The 20,360-nt window shown below is 39.0% G+C and overlaps 1 protein-coding gene across 1 annotated transcript in view; it reads left to right on the forward strand.

Moving 5' to 3' along the window:
* The window catches only part of LOC104963183 (rho GTPase-activating protein 7), a 51,364-nt gene that overhangs the window by 5,500 nt on the left and 25,504 nt on the right, over positions 1-20,360 (forward strand). Inside the window, exons 2-11 of the mRNA XM_010791745.1 lie at positions 5,133-5,204; positions 5,310-5,391; positions 5,507-5,570; positions 6,373-6,932; positions 7,680-7,869; positions 9,978-10,379; positions 12,097-12,398; positions 13,720-13,884; positions 16,935-17,094; positions 17,575-17,773. Of these exons, the coding sequence (XP_010790047.1) occupies positions 5,133-5,204; positions 5,310-5,391; positions 5,507-5,570; positions 6,373-6,932; positions 7,680-7,869; positions 9,978-10,379; positions 12,097-12,398; positions 13,720-13,884; positions 16,935-17,094; positions 17,575-17,773 (2,196 nt within the window). The remainder of the gene's footprint in view (positions 1-5,132; positions 5,205-5,309; positions 5,392-5,506; positions 5,571-6,372; positions 6,933-7,679; positions 7,870-9,977; positions 10,380-12,096; positions 12,399-13,719; positions 13,885-16,934; positions 17,095-17,574; positions 17,774-20,360) is intronic.

The following is a 20,360-nucleotide window of genomic DNA, read 5'->3' on the forward strand; positions in this document are numbered from 1 at the left end:
TCCTCCCTACCCAAATCTCTAAAAACGGGGGAACAATGGAGCTGATCCAGATTTGCTGCCGATATTACGTAATATCGGAAATGTGAGCTGGTTTTTACGCTCACGGCCCTATCAGAAACATCGCTTTCAAAAACAATGCGTGACATGTTTTGGACGTGGTCTTTGTTTACATTAGCAAGCATCGCTAACACTGAGAGCTAACCTGTACATGGAGAGAATGTGTAAAAAACCTGCAAGAGAAAAAGCATTCAGTTCCATACTGTTTCAGAAATAATCCTTGATGTGGTTTTGAACATCTGTTCCATGTGCGTTTCATCACGGCACCATTTAGCTGAGAGTCTCTCGGTAGAATTCTGAGCAGGCATTAGCTCCCACCTTCTTTTCTTTTTTTTAAAGCTAAGGACCCGAAATCAGCCATTCTCTAAGGGCTGAAACGGAGGGGTATGAAGCTTGGCTAGAATGGACGATCTGTTTGATATTTTGAGCAAAACACTTCATAGACATTTTTTATATTTTTTTATATATCTGAGACCCATAATATATGCCTAAAGATAGCATGATAGGAAACCTTTAATACTGGGTTTATTGGTAGTACGATACTGCATTTTATCATATTGTAATGTCATATGTTTTTATATGTAAACAGTAGCTTAGTGTTAAATAAATAGTATATATATAGTATATATATATATAGTAGCAAACATTGTAAATACTTAAGTAAGTGCAAATATGACAAATATTAGTATTTAATTATTTAGGTGCAGTACTTGGGTAAATGTACTGAGTTACTTTCCACTATTGGGAAGAGCTAATAGATGCATCATGGTTTGAAGTGCTAGGTGAATGGTTAATTGGAAGGATCTGAGCTACCTCAGTACCCTGGCATAACTCTTATCCATTCATAGATACACACTTATTTGTGTGCGTTGATACAGTAGGGAGAAAATAGTTCCTACTTGAAACTGCTCCGAAGGTTGATTATTGTGGGTAATCGAATAAGGACTTCTGGGTAGGTCAAATAGATTAATTTATTTGAGAAGGGGCAGATATCTATTCCACTTATATCCAAAAATTGGCCATTAAAAAAAAAAAATCTTAATTGACGAATAGCACTTGTACTAGTTCTTATTTTGGGGTGTACTGTCCGTTTAAACCAGTTACATCTACAAACTGGCAGTCAGGTAATGACTGTTACTGATTGTTAATTGTTGAGAATAATTACCCTTACTCTCCACTCTAATTATGTGAATCAGACTTCATATTCCATTGCTATTAAAAGAAATTGTATAGGTAATTACAGGACTCACACTCATTCTTTAACACTTTTCTAGGCAAGTGATTTGTAGTCATTTGGATTGCCCTGACAGTAAACCTTTAAACCTTAAGAAACCTAAATGACTCATTTCTGGCGAGCAGCTAATCTGTTATTACAAGTCAAAGCTTTGGTGTCCAGACAAGCCTAAATACCCAAACACAAACGGTCCATCGAGCACGTCTCAGCTTCCAGATACACGCTGTCCAGCTTCCTGGCGCTAGCAGGGCGGAGCCGTCATAACCCAAATCTCTTATCAGAGCCCAGAGGGGCCGAATCACAACTTCCTCAGAGTCATTTAGAAAAGGAAGAAGCCAATGCCTGCTGTGGTCATGCAGGAGCTCAAACACCATCACTTAGGTAAATGCTGAGTAGAAAGGGACGCTGAATGTGGATGTCAAAGTCGCTGAACAAACAAACAAAGAGTTTGAAGTTTATTGTTATTTCTGACAGGTTTGGGGTTCTTTTTTTTCTCGCTTGACTTGTATTTAATATGGTTATCAGGTCAGACATGTTCTTTACTTTCTTTTCAACATCTTATTGTTTCTCTGAGAGCAATGCTGTGTGTTTATGAGCCTATTATCACTCCGGGTATAAAGGTAGTAACCAATGTTTGTAGATACAGGTTCCGCTGCAAGGCCAAACTGTTTTTGACCATACACACACACACCGGAGCACACACCCCACAATGGGATGAGAAAATATACGCTGAGGCTGACTAGGGTTATTGTTTGAAGTTTCATGTTGTGTATGGTGAATTAAAATAAGAAACATGGGCACCAGTAACCGGAAAATAAATGGACTGAGTGTTGAACTGGAAACTTTATATCTGACTTTTATTCACCTGGCAAGTTAAGATAGCGGATCCTCAGTGGCTAAAAACGTTATCTTAGCTTCTACAGCAGTGTTCAGTGCACTTTTGTTTCTCCATGTCTAACTGAAGTAACTCATTGTCAACAGAGTACTAACTTATTCTCCCATGTCATATGAGCGCTTCGGAATTGCTATTTGGGCTCAGGCATAAGAGAAGATAGCGTTTATTTTCTACTCAATACTTAGTTATGTGTGCGGATGCTCTGATGTCTTTCAGTTGACCTTGAGGCTCTTTATACCAGAATACTGTAAGGAAAAGCTGAGCATTCAATGTAAATTGAATTGAATATACAGTTGGAGATAGACATTGAAATATTCTTACCTAACAAATAAACTGTGATGCAATGTGAAGTATACTGGAAGACAACTAAAACTTCCTGCATTAAAACTCAAAAGTGCACCATCACTGATATACTGAGTTTAATCAACCAGGAGGGGAGGCTGCGTTTAATTATCTTAAGGAAAAATTATCTAGAATACCCTTATTTATTGTATTGACTCATTGCTCTATCATTTCAGCAAATGCACTGGCCTAAAGTGTGCAAGTTATACTCTCTTCCCACCTTCTTGGAAAACAGGCGATCTTTTATTAATCGTAGGGCAAAAGGATTGTTAAACACAAAGACGCTGAGTACAGTTTGCCTGTCGTGGCTTCCTGGATTTCTTTGTTTTGATGTTACTCGCTCCCTGTTTTAGGCTGCAAAGTTGTAAAGACGCCTCGGGGGGCTTTTTCTTTTGATCAAGGTTGCTCATTTTCTTTCTGAATCACCTTCATATCTCAATTTTACTGTGCAGCTCTGATCCATTTCCATCTACTGTACCACTGCCTTTGAGTGATTTGGGTTTGAGTGTCTCACCAAGGACTTCCAAGATAATTCTATAAAAATTATAATCATTCACTTTTCCCACTGAGATATTACGTGATTCTGTAACCTCAAGCTTTTTCAATAGAACCTCCTTCTCTAAGCCACCACTGCCTTAAAGCAGAATATTAGATCTATTCAAAATGGAAAACTTGTTTAAACGTCAAGACCTTTTAACTTGTGACCCTCTAGGTAGCAAAATGACAAGCTGTATTTTTCAGTCGTGGCAATATATATATCGTAGTGATGTTGGCAGAGAAAAAGCTGTGTGGCTGTCTAACAAAGTTCAGGGCTCTACATTCACATATCCCTGGATTTACAGATCCTCTGGCGGACATGTGAGACGGCCGCTCTGCAAGCACACTTGATCCCTTTTCTATCTCAAATGTCACATCTCCATTGTGACAGCAGAAAATGGGCTCTGCTCTAAGATGTTTAACAAGCAGGACATTTAAAGGGTCAGGATAAACACACTTATGGTAATTCCTCTGTATTTGACCGTTCATTCCGTTGCCTGTTCCTCATTTCTCACAGCCAGTTTACTTTTGTCTGTCTTTCTGTCTTCCCCTTCTGTCTTTAGATGACTGCCATATTCGCTGAATTTCCCCCCAATGTTTACATATTTAAGCCATCTGCTCTGTCTCACGCTCCCACGGTGTCTAGGGGGAAAACTAAACCAATTTCCACCGTTCCATCCATAGTGCCAAGTGAATTCTAGGTAAAACTTCAGAAAAATCACATAAAATGAAATGTGAAAGGGTTCTTCCTTTCATCTTGGCTGTAGTGAATAGGTAGGCAGTAAAAAACACAAACCTCAGACAAGAAGCGTTTGAAGACCCGATCAGCCATGGGCAAAGTGCTGTTGTTCTTTAGTAGAGGCAAATGTCGGCCATATTTCATGCTGTCTGGATTTGAAAACAAGAAGTGCCCTTGGCAGGATTCTAATCACGACGGGCTTCTTACACTCGCAGAGAGAGAGAGCGGATTGTGCAGACAGGGTTGTGCTGGACAAATATTTTTAGACCTTTTTAGAAAATCCAAATCCTCTTCTGGGCCGTGCACCCAGACTGAGAAAAAATAATTACTGTCGCTCCTCATTGTAAACATCCTGGATCAACAAAACATTTTCATGCTTCACGCCAGATTGTTTTCTTTCCCACTCGGTTCTTTTGCAACACTTTACATCAGAGTCTCCACAAAATACTTGAAAGCAGTAGAGGTCAATTGGCTGTGTGCGTCCGTGTATGCACAGGTATTCATGGGAAATATCTTTAATATGTCTGACGTGAGGTTGGTTTGAGGCCTGTAATGTGCATGATTTGTGTTTTTGTGCTTGTCATCAGTGTGAAGGTGAACATTATTATGTTGTACTTCTCATCAAGTAAATGTGTGTTTCATGGGTTTGAAACGCTGCATATTTAACTAGAGTAGTACAGCAGTACAGAGATGCATTACTGTAATTATGCCACTGTTTCCATGATTTATAAAAAGCTGCAAGAAGTTATAATGGGCAATAACGCAAGATTGTTTTATATTTTAAAGCAGGTATCACGTATACAAACTTCCAAATTAAGGATTGATGTAATAAAAGGAAAGAATATTTGAAAAATGCATAGTTGAATAAAAGTGTGCTAATAATTTCCTCTAAGGTTAATGAAAATCAGGCCAGTAGTTATTTTTTCTTTAATCCTGCTGAAGGCTAAACCAAAAAACATAATTTCTCCTTGATGAAGTTAATGATAACAAAATGTTGACATCCCACTGAAATTTGAAATTTCTTTTAGAAGGTACAGAATAGGGAAAGTGCTAAAAGTCATTTGCTATGCTCTCTTGGAAGCCCCCATCCCCTCACTCAATTAGCAGTAATTAAAATGGCCTCTTGCAGGAGTAACACATCATTAATAGCGTGTATGTGCTTCCAGTTTGTCTCTCGCAGTGTTTTTAATTTTTCACCAAGATGCAAATGTAATTAAACTTCATAAACAGCCGACTGATTAAGGGCAAATATTTGCCCTCTTAAAGCGGGTGGAGCATGAAATGATTTTAATTGAATCAAATGTTGTTTTCCTTCTCGGTGTTTACAGAGATTGAAGCCAAGGAGGCCTGTGATTGGCTGCAAGCGGCCGGCTTCCCTCAGTATGTGCAATTATTCAAAGGTAAATATGAGGATGATAATGTAATCAGACAGCCCGCAGAGTCTTCTCTAATATGATACACACAATGTGTCAGGGAGTCTTATTGTTATATCTATCGTGTGTCAGACTGCAGGTTCCCCATCGACACTGAGTGGGCAAAGCGTGATCACCACTTCCTGGATAGAGATGCTCTGGATTCACTCTTCAGGTAACACAAGACTGGACAATCCAGCATGACTACATTTTTTAATAATAGTACTTCTTATATTGATATAAATCGTTTTTATTCAGTTTTATTTTATCTTCTGTCCTCGTTCTTTTAGGAGATTAAACACTTTAAACAAATGCGTGGAAATGAGGCTGGAGCTGCGTAGATCGAAACGAAGGGTGAGTGTTGAGAGAAAACAAAAAGAAACTCAAACACAGCGGGACGCTCATATCCAAGCAGCCGGAGCCGTGAGGAGAGTCAAACCGTGAAATCTCCTCGTAAAGCGTCACATCATCTCACTGATATCAACTGATCAGTCCTCCTCCTCCTCCTCCCCCTCCTCCTCCTCCTTCCTACAATTTCTCTTTCTAGGACAAAGTCTTGAAGGAAAACAGAAGATGAAGTAAAATAAAAGAATGCTGATTATTTATGTATTATTCTGTTACTACAACAACCCACAGTATTATTATCTGATATGTTAGTGGGATGTTTCCCTAAGGCTGCATGCAAATGTCTAAAATGTGAAGGTGGTTCTGCCTTTCCAACAATTTCCCTGCTAGACACGATCAAAGCACGCTTTAATCAAATCAAAATGTCAAATGGATAAACAAATGCAACTTGATTGGATTTGTTTATCTTACACATTTTTGGGGACTTTTTTAGAGACCACCATGATGTGTAAAAAAGTTTTGCTTTGTCCACAATATTTACTTAAAGTATTCCACATAGAATATTTCCTTCTGTGGATATTAGGTAGAGCTTTTGCAGTACGGATGTTTGTCTGATTTTTTGAGTTATTTTCTTATTATTATTTCTAAGGAATAACTTGAGTTTTATGTTCTTTCCCTGATATTTTTTTATGAAATACATGAAACAGTATGAGTTAGTATTGCTTTCCAAATATGATTTTCTATATAAAAAAAACACTTGATTTTGTTGTATAACTCATTTTTCTTGCATTTTCTGGTCTTCTTGTTCCAGGGAGATCACTATGACGAAGAAGACTTCTGTGCCATCAGCCCCAACTGGACCTATGACAGGCGGGCGAGACGATGGCAACGCCTCGACTCCCAGAATGTGTCTCTGTGTGACCCCAGTGACCTCCAGGATGTGTGCTCCATCCACAGCTCCAGCAGCACTGAGAGTGAAGGCCACCACAAGAGTCACAGAGACGCTACGACCACAACAACCGCCTCCATCATAATTACAGATGACCAGGAGACCAGCAGGAGCTCCTCCCGCTGCTCCTCCTCGAACAAGACGCTTTCTCTGGACCCCTCGTATAGTGGACCCTCCTCCCCTGGGGGAAGTGGAGGAGGATCGTCCACCTTGAGTCTGGAGGCTGAAGGCTGCTTCCCAGACAAACCACCGAGGAAGAAGGGCAGCAGTCTGCTGAGGAAGATGGAGAAACTGAGGATGAGGGGACCCACCGGCCTCCTCTCTTCTGCTCACAGTGGAGGTGGTAACAGCCGGAGTCGGACCCGGCACGTTATTCAGGTCCAGGAGGAAGAGAGGATAAAGAGGCTCAACAACCCGTCTAGGTAAAGATTGTAGATAGCAATCTTTCAAAAACCAAGACTTTTTCGAAAAGCTTGAAAATCGTGGCCAATAAACTATTTAGAATATGTCTTCCTGATGCCTCAGAAATTGAAAGAGTAAATGTAACAAACAAAATCATCTACAACACCTTACACTTACCATATGCCCTGAAAACGAAATAAATTGAACCCTAACTACTATGGTGGATTGCAATCTAAAGAAACAGAGAACTTTATTTTTAACCAGATCCCAAAGTAGCAGTAAATTGAAAAAAAGGTCAAGTTAAGTTAATGCATTGTTGGAAAATAGAGGCGTACTTCCAATAAGAGAAGCAGGAAGCTATATCACTTCCGGCAACTTCAATCAATCAATCACACACTAATTTATTCAAAAGCAGTAAAAAATACCATCATAAGACAGAATGGAGGTATGTGAAATGGGACACCCCTATAATTATCCAAAAAGATTAAAAAGAAGCTAAATAGAAACTATTTACAATATATTTTACTAGTGTGTCTAGTGATGGAAAGAGATAATGTATTAAACAAAATTACCAAATGCCTTAAAAACGAAACGAATCAAACCCTAATTAATAAATGGTCTCTAAACATTGGAACAAATTAAATGGATTTTAGAGAAGAATACTTAGTTTTACAAAGTCCCCAGCCTGTCGGTATAGTCAAGCTCTGACATGCCTACTCTCATAAGATGTTTATTGTTGTGGATTTAATTGTTTGACTTCCCAACAGCTGTGCATCTTCTTCGCCTTCGTCCCCTCACACCACAATCAGCAGCAACAGCAGTAACAGCCAATCAGAGAGCAGCAGCACCGTCAGCACGCCTAGCCCGGTCACCCGCGTCAGGAGCAACTGCAAACGCTCTAACAGTGGAGTCGAGGGCGGAACCACCCGGAACAACCAGAACCACACAGGAACAGAGGTCAGTCCAATGAAATGTTGTATCTCTATTTACTGTTGTAAAACAAGTTTCCTAATGAGCCCCAATTGTCCTTACTCAAAAATGTAAAGTGGACCTATCATGCTATATTTGAAACATATATTGTAGGGCCATACCTATATAAAACATTTCTGTTAAGTTTTTTTTCAAAATACCAAACAGAACATGCATTTTAGCCATGCCTCATTTTGCTCTTTTCCAGCCCTGTTTTGGCAAGGCCTAATTCTGCTTTTTGGCAGACTACAGCGCCATTTACAGGCCTGGCATATGTACTACAGCGTCTCCAGCGCTTTCGAACGGTCTCTCATTCGACCAACCACTCTCTGATAGGTGGAGACTTGCCCATATAGGCGGAGCACCCCTTTTCTGACGTCAGAAAAATTCAAATAATAATCAGCTCCGTTGCAGCCCAGTTTTTAGAGATTTGGGCATGGAGGAAAAGAGAGAGGGTTGTGTTTTCTGACACTTGGTGAGTTCCCTTACACACCGGGGACACATATTCATGTATAAAAGACGTACAAAAGTGCATTTTGCATGATAGGTCCCCTTTAAGTTTCTATCAACACAAATCTATCCAAAAAAGACCTTGGTGAAGCGTGCAAAGATCCAGTCAAACCAAAAAAAAACATTGCTCATTTGATCAGAATCGGCTTTATTGCTTAGGAGATTTACACATACAAGCAATTTGCTTTAGTGTGTTATGGTGCATTAATAAACACAGTAGGAGGAAGTAAGTTGTAGCTGCATATATTGAAAAGTTTACATACTTAATTTATTGATTCCTGAGGGGAAATTCAAAGTTTTCCCTCTGTTCTTATTTTTCACACATTATACACATGCCCAAAATACACACACATGCACAAACAGGACATATACACATGCATTAATGGAGAGAGCGAGGGCACCGAGCGGTTGGGGGTTTGCTGCATTGCTCAGTCGGACATCGGCAGCGCCCATGAGGCGAACATATCTCCAGCTACCAGCTGCCAACTGTAGCCAAATCACATATAAGCACCACACCTTGGAGGAGGCAAAACAATGTTGGTCCAGACTCTTTACCATGGGACTCAGTCCTCAACTTATCTTAACCGACAGACACCCAGAGCCGCCTCACATACTCAAGTGTGAAGGACTCTGAGGCCTTCCAAATGCCAAACCATGACTTCACATACCTTCATGTCTAATAAATGTTCCTGCGATTCAGAGCAAACTGATTCAGGGCCATTCTGTGTATGAAAAGAGTAACTTTTAAGCACACAAACTCAAAGTTCCTTTTTATTTTCCCTCTGTAGGCTACGCCAACAGTGTTTAAACTTTTGCGTCTGCTAATTGATGATGATGATGAACTCTTTTCTTGTATATTAGTTCAAATGAATCACAGCAGCACTGTAAGGCTGTACTGGGCCAAATGCTATTCCTAGCTCATCAAGCTCTAAATGATAAAGCTAACATGCAGATGTTTCAACATTTTTCTGTTAGCAATAAAATGCTAATATTGGCAGGGATGGATATAAATTATATTCCCCATGAATCACAGTGATGAATACATTTTAGTTATGACCCAAGAATTGTGCTACATAAAATACAATAGCGTCACCAGAGGGATTTCTTCAAAGCTTTGCCTACGATTTCTTATAAGGTTAACGCAAACCTAACCATCATTAGCCAAATATTTTGGATGACAAAAAAAAGGCTAACATCCATCACAGTTATAACTTCCTGGCTAATTTTTCTACCAAGTTTTGTTTATCAAATTGTTCTAAATGTTAACGCATGTTCAATAGTCTTTATGCTGACCCAATAAACTGGGTCATCTGGAAAAAATCTCAAAGGAAAAAGACCGGTTTACATTTATCAATCAAGACATGTTTTACTTTATCCAAAATGATTATATTGGACATGGGGCATTTAATGCAGTATTGTAAGTCCAAATATTTTTTATTTACATAGAAGGATATCCTCAATAGTGTTAAATACATAACGTAGAGCTCAGGGTTTTCGACTGTCTTTATTCACAGATAATGTCAGTATTACCTTTTACATGTGTCTTTGTTTTAAACCTTCACTTTTCTGTCTGTTCCTCCTCTCAGGACTACAGGAACCAGATCAACAACAAAAACAACAGCAGCCACCAGAGTCTGGTCTTCCAGGTCCCCCAAGGACACAAACCAGGGACCTTCCCCACCTCTCTGGCTCATAAACCCACTATCCTGTCCACAATCATCGACAGCAACTCGGTCAACTGGAGGACCGGGAGCTTTCACGGTTACCGGGGCCGAAACAGTTGCCATCTGGGGACATCTTCGCTGGCCACTAGTGACCAGGACACCTCGTCTTGTTCTCCTTGTGAGGCGGTCCGCAGTCCGCTCGCCGTGCTGGATCATCGGCTGAGTATCTACGACAACGTGCCAGACGACCAGCAGCTGTCTGAAAGTGAAGGTGGCAGTGGGGGAAGTGGCAGCGACGCAGAGCGGATGGGGGAGGAGTCAGAGGTAGGTCCAAAAACTGTTACTCCACTTTCATTTTTATACTTATATTTAGATTTGAAAAATAAGGCTGTCTCACGCCTTAAAATGCTTACTTGCAAACAATGTGGTTGTTGTATACCGAAATAATCTCACAATCCCATCTACTTTAGGCAGGTGTGTGGGGGTGTGAAGTTCTCTCTTGTGTTTCCCTTCTTTTATTTTCATACAACTACTTCCAGCACTTTTCATGCATGAGCAGCACAATAAAAATTGTCAAGACAAGCCTGCACGAAATTGTGTGCTGTAATCCCTATGTGACAATTGATTGCATAAACAATACAAAGTCAAGCAAAGGACACAGAATTATTTTGCTCTCCTTTTCCCAGCTTTCGAGTTTTCCCATTAGGAAGAGTTTAACATGTTTCTCCTTTTAATGTAGTCAGAAACGTCTGGTTTATTTTAAGCACCTAGAGGCCATTAAAGTCTGCATACTTTAAAGATTTACTGAGTAGTCAATATTCTTTCAAATACATTGCAATATTACAAGGAGGTCTTGCCTGGTAAAGCCACTTCTCATAAAAGTATATGGTTTTAAACGAGTAGTCTAAATAGTTTGATGCAAAACATATTTGGAAACATGGGAATAAGAATGAACAATAACTAAGAAAAACACAATGAGCTTACAGATAGACAAAGAAGATTAGTACAGGGACTGTCACACTGTACAAGAGTGTACTAAATCAAACCCACAAAAGATCTTATAACGTTTGTGAAGCCAAGACATCGAAGTAAATGTCTTTGAGTTTCAGTTTGAGTTCTAAATTGATGACCTTCTTGGAAGCAAAGTTTTTCTTTGAATTGTAAAAGCTGTGGCAGTGCAGAGTGGATCTGTCCATGGAGCTGAACAGTCATGTCACTACAATGGATGGGCCACTTCAAAGGCGCAGATATACTGTGGTTATATTTCTGATTCCCCTGGCTATGAACAGGAATGGAAAGATTTACCTCAAATGACAGAACAGGTCAGAGAAAAGTTTAAAAAAGATCACTTGGTAAATGAGGAGTCACTGTAAGGGATTCATTATAAACATTATGTTGTACAATTCAGTCAAATTAGTAACGTTTTTAGAAAGATATTACAAGCCTGATTCGTTTTGTCAACAGAAGGAACATTCTGTATATATATATGTCTCATGGCTCTTCTGCCTCTCTACTAAAGAAAGTTAAAATCGATACGAACACGGATCATTCGCTCTGCTGAACTAAGCACCAAATGAAGCCAGAAATCATTTTATGACTTATCATATCAATTACATTTTAAATTAAAAATATACAATAAACCATGTCAGTTAATTATGCTGCTTCAAACGTGTTAGTAGTAAAAGATAATGAAATGACACATGGCATGAAATATTACAAACAGGAAAGTCATAAGTAATGGATTTTAAGGAACCAATTACTTTGGAGAAATTGATTTATAACTTTCCTCCAAAACTGGTGTATGGCAATAATAAAACCTGCTGAATCAGTCAACTGAAGAAAAAGTGAAAGTATAACAAAAAAAAGACTTCAGCTTTTTTAGTTTTTCTGGATTTCCAAAAGCTAAAAAAACTTTTTTTTAAAACTTTTTTAAAAGATTGTGATTTTTTTTCTAACTAAATGAAGAGACTTACCGCTGTAGGCTGCCTGTGGTAATACTTGTACTCCTCGTTTTCTGACTGGTTTTCTCTTTGTTTCCAAGGTGAGTGAGTTGTTGGCAGGTGAAGACGTCTTCTCTGCGCTGGACAGCGTTTTGGAGAGGATCGGTGACCTCCAACAGCTGGTCTCCACCTGGTCTGAAAGTCTATCCGAGGACGACTGCCAGAGAGGTTCCTCCTCGTCCTCCTCCTCCACCTCTTCATCTTCTTCTCAGGACACTCCTTCCCGAGGCTCCTCAGCAGCCTCTCCCTGCCCCTCCTCCCCCAGCCACATCCACCTGGAGCAGGAGGAGGCCCGTGAGACCGGAGAGGAGCCGAAGACCAGATCGCCACAACCCAGGAGCAGGTGATGCAAGAAACTAAATCGAGTGTTCTTTATAGAAAATGTAATAATAATAATAATAATAATAATAATGATAATAATTTGTTATTAAGAAATGGATACATAATAATCATAATAATGTGTTTTAATTAATAATAATAAATAATAATATATTAAATAGATATAATAATAATAATAATAATAATGGCAATCATTTTTTATTAATAATAATACATATAATAATAATACAAATTATAATAATAAATAGATAAACAATAATAATAATAATAACAAATAAAAGGCTCCAATAAAATGTATTTATTGTAGGTCTTTTTGGATAAAAACATCAGCTAAATGAAATGTAAAGTGAAGGGGATAAATTCCCTTTAGGCATCAACTGAAATAAAGGTGGAGTTAATGTAAGGCACTTAAATAAAAGCAGTAACCTCATGGAGAATAGTTTGATTGCCTCGTTACAGTGCTGCTTTTTATTCCCTTTCGTATTTGTTCTGAATAAAAAGCTATGAGGCCTCTCCTGTAATGTAGAGTCAGCCGCAACATCAGTGTTGCTTATGGATGCTGCTTGAGTTGCTTGTTAGGTTTAATATAAGTGTTCTTAATTGCTTGTTTACTGACCAACTGATAATTATTATAGCTTTTTCACTAAATGTTAACATCGCTTTGCACAGGCCTACCTGCCTAAAGTTAAAACAAATCTGACAATGTAGAATTGAGCAAGACAAGCGTATACTACAAGTTAACAATCTGTATGCCAAAATGATGAACGCTGTGTGCTAAATGTTGAAATATTAGCATCCAGTAGTTGTGCCATGCTGACATGCCAACGTTAAGGCTAAATTAAGTTGTGCTGAATATATTTGAATGATAATGGGAATCTGCTACAAGATGTGTTTAAATAAAGCGGAGAGTCTAAAAAATATAGATACATTTTCTAAAATGGGCAACATACAGATGATTAACCATTTTAATTTGGTGATACACATTTATTTTGACGTCAACTTCGGACAAACTTAACAATATAGTTTTGGTATATTTCAGCTGGTTGCTATCATGGCTATACACTATTGGAAAACATCACAATTACTTGTAGGTGAATTGGTCTTTTTCACAAAACACAGCAAATAATATGAATAATTATACTAATAGTAATAAAAAATACTAAAGAAACACAATTTTTTTTGTATGAAAATCTAAATGAAAACTCTTAGCCTTTTTTTTCAACAATGTATTTACTTCTCTTGATTGTTAAACTGGCATTAAGGTGTGTTTGTGTGTTTTTCTTGTCTATTTGTGTACTTATCTGTTATGGCTGCTGTGTTTCCAGAAGGGTGAGTCGGCAGCTCTGGTCCAGTGAGCAGAGCCTGGCCTCCAGTCCAGGAGTGGAGAGCCAGTCCGTGTCCCAGTTCCTCCTGCTGCAGAAACTCTCGCTGCTCAAACTCACCGCTCTGATGGACAAATACTCCCCGTGCAGTAAGCAGGGCTGGAACTGGTAAGAAATGTGAAAGGACTCAGGTTTTTTGGGGTGATTTCATGCTTGGAAATACATGTGAGGGGTGAGGAGAGGTTAAGGACAGGGTTAGCATGAAGGTGAGAAACTCTTTCTGCACACCTGCATGGGGGAAACTTTCTCAAGGAAACAACTGTGGAAAAGAGGGCAGGTGGGTGGGCGAAGGGTAAATATTTCAGGCAGCCTATTTAGAAGATTCATTCATTATTCATGGGGGCAACCTTGTCCCAGCTTAAAAAAATCAACAACAACAGCAGCATGCTTCAAGTAGAATAATCTCCCTTCCAGAAAGAACCCGGGGAAGGACTGCAGGTGCTTCACCTTCTGTCTGTGTTCCCGGGAAATCACAACAAGCTATGTATCTGTCAACCTTTCTGTTTGCTGGTTAATTAAGCATTGTGTCTTATTTTGCACGGTCCTCTCCCTACCCCTATATTTATTTCCCACTCAAATGCTAATTATCTCAAAGATTGTAAAGAGTAGAAGGAGGTCGAGGTCACCGAGATGAAGTTAGTTCAAGGTTGGATATTCACTCCGGTCTTCTTACTCAATATCAGACTGTCTGTAGTCAGATAAGGGTACGTTTATGTTTCCATGCATAAATTAAAGTTTAAATTACTTTTCAAAACATGTATGCCATCTTGCTCATATAAGTGAAAGTTATTTTGGATGTAATATGAACATTTATATTAAAAAAACAATAAAAAGTTTTGATTATAACTCTCATTTAACCCATCGACGTGATACCACTGGACGAATAAGATACACCTCTTTTTATTGGCTTCAGGGCTTATTCTATTTTATATAAATATTTTTATGAATGAATTTGTACTTTAAACTCCTGAATTATTTTCAATACCTTCCATATCATGTGATCTTGTGTGTTCACTGTTATTTACTTAACATTACTACAACGTTATGTAAATAATTGCAAGGTTTACACTAGCAAGTTAGCAGAGTGGTATTACAAATAGATTGTGCGTTATTTCCCTCTGGCAAAGTCTCCAGAAAATCCAACTTACTGAGAGTGTTCAGAAAGGGGCTGAAAATATCCCGGATTTATCTGGACTGCACTTCAAAGTCTGTGAAATTCTGAGTGTGGAGATTTGGATTTGGCCACTGTGTGTCTGTAATGTCCTTAGAGAGGTGGTGAGGGTACGGCAAGCCCAAAGGGACAGTAGTGGCATTAGAACAAAGAGGGGAATTAGAACAAGTTGAAACTGTCAACTTCTAATAAGGTGTTTGCAGACTCTTGAGCTCAAGTTGTTTGTGGGTGAAGCGTGGGAAGTTTTTACTGCACTTTTGTATTGACATACTGTATGGAGTTAATGAGATCAGGGTTTTGCCTCCAACACATTTTTTCTTTTTTTGGAATGAGCCCTCTTGCAAAATAAACCCATTCATTTGAATAATAATACAATAATTATTTGTTTACTCTGCTGAAAATGTGTATTCTCTAATGTATGTTGGTGTGACCTGCTTATTTTCTGCTTTGGTGAAAAAGCAATTAGGTTTTTTTAGGGACTTTTATGCTCAATGAGATAAGGCTGAAAGAGGGAATTGAGCATTAAACAAACAAAAAATACCTCCTAAAATTACTCCTCACAGATATTCATCTTTAATTTTCAGGATCAAACATGTGTTCAGTGGGAGACTCAGGAAAAACAGCCGCTCTGTGGAAGCAGTTTGTAAAGCATCAGCCAGGCTTCATGTAGTTCAGTTTTAGCATTTCAAACAGCTCCATTTTCCGGAGATTAAATTTAATACATCTCATGAAAGGGAGCCAAATTGAGGAGGAATCGTGTCAAAACTGACCTCTACGAGTAAAAGGAAGAACACATCCATTTAACATTTTGTTCAACAAAGCAGGAGTTTAAAATGGGCTCAAACTGAAGTGCAAATGACTTGTTCTTACATTAATGATGGCAAAATCATGTTCTTTTACTGGATTAAGTGACAATAATACAATTGACTAAGGGTAGTTGTATTTAATCCCACAAAATACGGTAAATTATGGCAAATTATTGTACTTTGTTAAAAGCTCTGTCGGTTTTTGGCAATTTTGGGAAAGGCATTACTTGTGGTTGAATATGAACAACTTCAGAAAATGTCATCTCATAAAAGGTCAAAGTTGAAACGGATGTGTCCCCAAGTAGTGGTGAGCTAGCTGTGAAGTCCAACAGTTTTGCCAAATCTTTAACTATGTGTTTTGTTAAGAAAAACCTGGTTACCACATATTTGTTCTGAAACCCTGGATATCTTGTTGATGTAGAAATAGAGCTGAATCGGATAGGAATTGATTGTAAGACAAATCCAAAACTTTCAAATCTCTACAGTATTTTATTTTGTAAAAGTTAGACACCTTCACACACAGTGAGTAGTACAACTGTACGCTCTATTTATACAGCATATTGGCCATTAACTTCAGGAAAAGAAATCCCTCCAGGCTTTAACAATCAGTTGAAGTCTTATTATTTCAATGATTTAATCACCGATGCAAACGTGAGTGCTGGATTAATAAAAATACAGCAATTAACTGCTGATTAGGACGGATGATACTCTGAGGCACTTCCCTCAAAATAGCCAGTTTGTTTCCGATAGCCGCTGTTAGAAGTGGAAGAAAAAAACAGAGGGATGAAAAGAGAGCTGAAAAGCTTTTAGAGTGTGTGTGTGATATAATTTTCTCTTTGTACTTTGGTGAATGCTGCAGGGCCAGCATGTGGTTTAATACCAAGTACAGAAGAGGTTTCCTTTGTGATTGCTAGTTCTGTGGATCTTGCCTTTGTTGAACCTTTTTATTACAAGACTGCAGTATTATCAAGGCCTAGAAACTAATAAATATAGCAGCTTTCTATGTATCCAAGCTTTCTGTACTGCTGCATGTTTTTCCTGCATAGCTGATTAGAATAGCTAACACATTATAGAGATCACTTGGGTCATAACAAAAACGGTTTATTTGGCTCTTTCTTCCACACGCATTAACCAAGAAACTGACTGACTGAAGGATCTAATGACGTCTCTCTCACCTGCAGGACTGTTCCTAAACAGCAGAGGAAGACCAAGCCAATGGAGGTGAAAGGTCGGCGGGTTTTTGGGGTTCCTCTTCTGTCCAGCGTCCAGCAGACAGGAGAGCCACTTCCTCCCAGCATCCTCAGGGCACTGGTCTACCTAAGGACTGAGTGTTTGGACCAGGTAATGGAGCCATAAGAGGCCTGCAGGGATATTAAAACACTAGTAACACTCTGTCTGTATCTTGAGAGTTCAAAGCATGTAAAGGCTTTATTGTGATATGCACTGTAGCTACAGTGTAGTTGTTGGCAATGACAATCTCAAGTGCTCTAAAAGTGCAGTATATCTTGAGAAAATCCCATTAATAAAACCCATATAAGTAAAGTAATGCAGAAGTACAATTACAAATCATCACAAGAGAACTGAATTGAAAATGTAATATTATACGTCATAGAATTGTTAGAATATATAAATATGTGGACTGTAAAAGAATATATTGGCTATTAACATATGTAAGTGAGGGCCAGAGACTAGAATAAAACAGGCAATGCATAAGACAATGTAACAATTAATGATAAAACGAGTAAGAGAAAGACAAATAACATAAGAAAAGCTATTTATGGTTGTAAGCACTAAAATGTTTTGTATTGTGTACTCTTTCAGGTGGGTCTTTTCCGTAAGTCTGGGGTGAAGTCTCGTATCCAGTACCTCAGAGAGCTGGTGGAGTCTGACCCGTTAGGCGTTTTATACGACGGTCAGTCCGCCTTCGACGTGGCCGACATGGTGAAGCAATACTTCAGAGACCTGCCTGAACCCATCTTCACCAGCAAACTCTGCGAGTCCTTCCTCCAAATTTACCAATGTAAGCAGCCATACTGTTAGCATAAGGCCAGCATTGAGAAGATAACATTTCTATTTGTGCGTAATTCATTTAGGGTTAAATCCTATGTCTGCATCCATGGGCGTAATCTCCACTGGGGACAGGGGGGACATGAGATTAGAAGCTGTTTCAACAGTAAGGAGAGGGAGAGTCCTCTCCTGTCGGGCTGAGATAACGTCAGCTCAGGGAGGTAAAGGACTCGCTGAGCGATTATATTGTAAACTTTAGTCTAAGTTATCTCAGTGGGTCTCAAACGGTTTGGTCAAAACAAATATTTCCATCTATTTAATATAGTTGTTCAAAATAAGTTAAAAAATTATTCCAATGTCAGTAAAAAAATTTAAAAAACAGTTTGAAAGGGGAGTGATTAGTAAAATGTGCATAAATAAAAAGAAAGAATGCAGACTAGGTAAGATAAAGATAGGAGAGAGGAGTATATCAATGATGTGTTATTGGTTGTGAGCATATTCTAATGGTTTTTGGAGTATTGAAATATATACAGTTCTGTTTCATATGAGTGTTGAGAGCTGTATCCCTTAATTTGTGCACCAGATTGATGCCTTTAACTTCAATTTAAAGAAAAAAATCTTTCCGGGGGTGCATGCCCCCGGACCCCCCTATACTGTAGGATGCGAGGTCATCACAAATAAAACAGGTTCATGGATAGATACGTTTGCTCACTCATTATATATACTACACATTTTTCTTGGATTTGTCACCATAGTCCCTAATATATATTTGTAGAAAGGCAGGAAATGGAATTAAATCGAGAACAATGTTTCATTGCGGAGGACCCCCTGTTTTGTGTCCCCCCCACTTCTCAAACCAAAGTTACACCCTTGTCTGCATCTCTTCTCACATGACCTATTTCCATCCAATCCTGCCTAGTGTAGGCTTTATGTTAAAACACCATGGACAAATTTGACTGTTGTGAACTTAACAAGCAATAAGCTTAGCTAGCCGCCTTAGCTGGCAATTAGCACATCACCGTCGCTAAAAATATTTTAATTTATGTGTCCCCTCTTCTATCCTTTCTTGTTTCATCACCTATCAAATGTACAATATTATATACTTTGAATGTGACAGGTTGACATGCTAACGTTAGCTCAGTCTCAATTAACTAATGCTATTGACACTCAGACCTGTTAAACGGGGTCGGCAATAGGCGGACCGCGGTCCGGATCCGGACCCAGACCCAGACGCCGACCTATACGGACCCGGACCTATAATCAATACATTACAGTTTTTCTCGATTGCTAACACACTTTTTTTTTTTAATTGCTCAGTTTCTCAGAACACTAAACACAATTCACAAAACCCCACACATAGTTACTATGCTTCAGATCTCCCGAAGTGTGATGGCATTGTTTGCCAAAAGCCAGTTTGTAACTGCTGCTTCCTGTGCCTCATTGAAAATCCTTAGCCTTCCACCTGCACCTCTTTGTTTCTCAGTCCTTCAGATAAACAACAAAGACATTGTTGGTCAGTGTCTGTGTTGCATAAAAGTAAGTCTACCACAGTCAATTGTGCAGGATTGTTGTACAGTTATAGTATGCAACATGCAAACAATTGAATTACAGTAATGAAGTAAATACGTTTCACACAACAGATATAAGCACTGATATATCATGAGCTGAAAACTGGTAACTAACCTGTCTAAGTGTCCGGATTACAGAGGCAACAGTAAATCGGATTAGATTAGGCTGAACCCTCTGTCCAGCCTCTCTCATCGTCACACCATGGTTGATAACATTTAATTTCATTCGAGAGTATTCTTCTTTGTCCACGTCCTCTCCCTCCAGCTCTACCTCTCATTCTTCCTCCTCTCACTCTCAGCCCAGCTCTTCCTCTTCCTCCTTCTCCTCTTGCTCATGCTTCCATGTTGGCTTCCATTGTTTCTGTAAGAAAGTACTACTTTCTTACAGAAACAATGGAAGCCAACATGGAAGCATGAGCAAGAGGAGAAGGAGGAAGAGGAAGAGCTGGGCTGAGAGTGAGAGGAGGAAGAATGNCTAATTATTATCTCACTCATTTCCCTCTCCGCTTCTCTCCCTGTATCGCTAATTATTCTCTTCACTCATTTTCCTCTCCGCTTCTCTCTGCAGCGCTCTCGTTTCTTCTTCTGAGTTTCTCTCCCTGTATCGCTCACTCGTCTCTTTCGCCCCCTGTCGGCACGCAGCGGTTAAAAATAGAATCGCCCCGTCAAAATTGAAATCCCCTATTACAGTTTTTCTCGATTGCTAATGCTAACACACTAAAATTATACATAAAGCACAATTATTTTAACTGACACTCAAAGAGCAAAACATCGGCTCAAATCTCCAAAACTCTAAACACGTTTTCAGCTTTTCACACAATTTGCAAATCAACATGGCACTTTTTGCAAACCACTGCACACGTTTCTCCACGTAAGACACAGGAATCTGACATAAAGTCACGTGTTAGCTGGTTTAAAACACTAATATTCAAAATGCCTCACACATGGACCATGATCAAAGAACACGTTCCACCTGACCAAACACATGATAGTATAATTGTTAGGTTCATCAATCAGGATGTTAGCACTAAT

The sequence above is a fragment of the Notothenia coriiceps genome, unplaced genomic scaffold (genome assembly GCF_000735185.1).
Source record: "Notothenia coriiceps isolate Sejong01 unplaced genomic scaffold, NC01 NC01_scaffold00035760, whole genome shotgun sequence".
Lineage (NCBI taxonomy): Eukaryota > Metazoa > Chordata > Actinopteri > Perciformes > Nototheniidae > Notothenia > Notothenia coriiceps.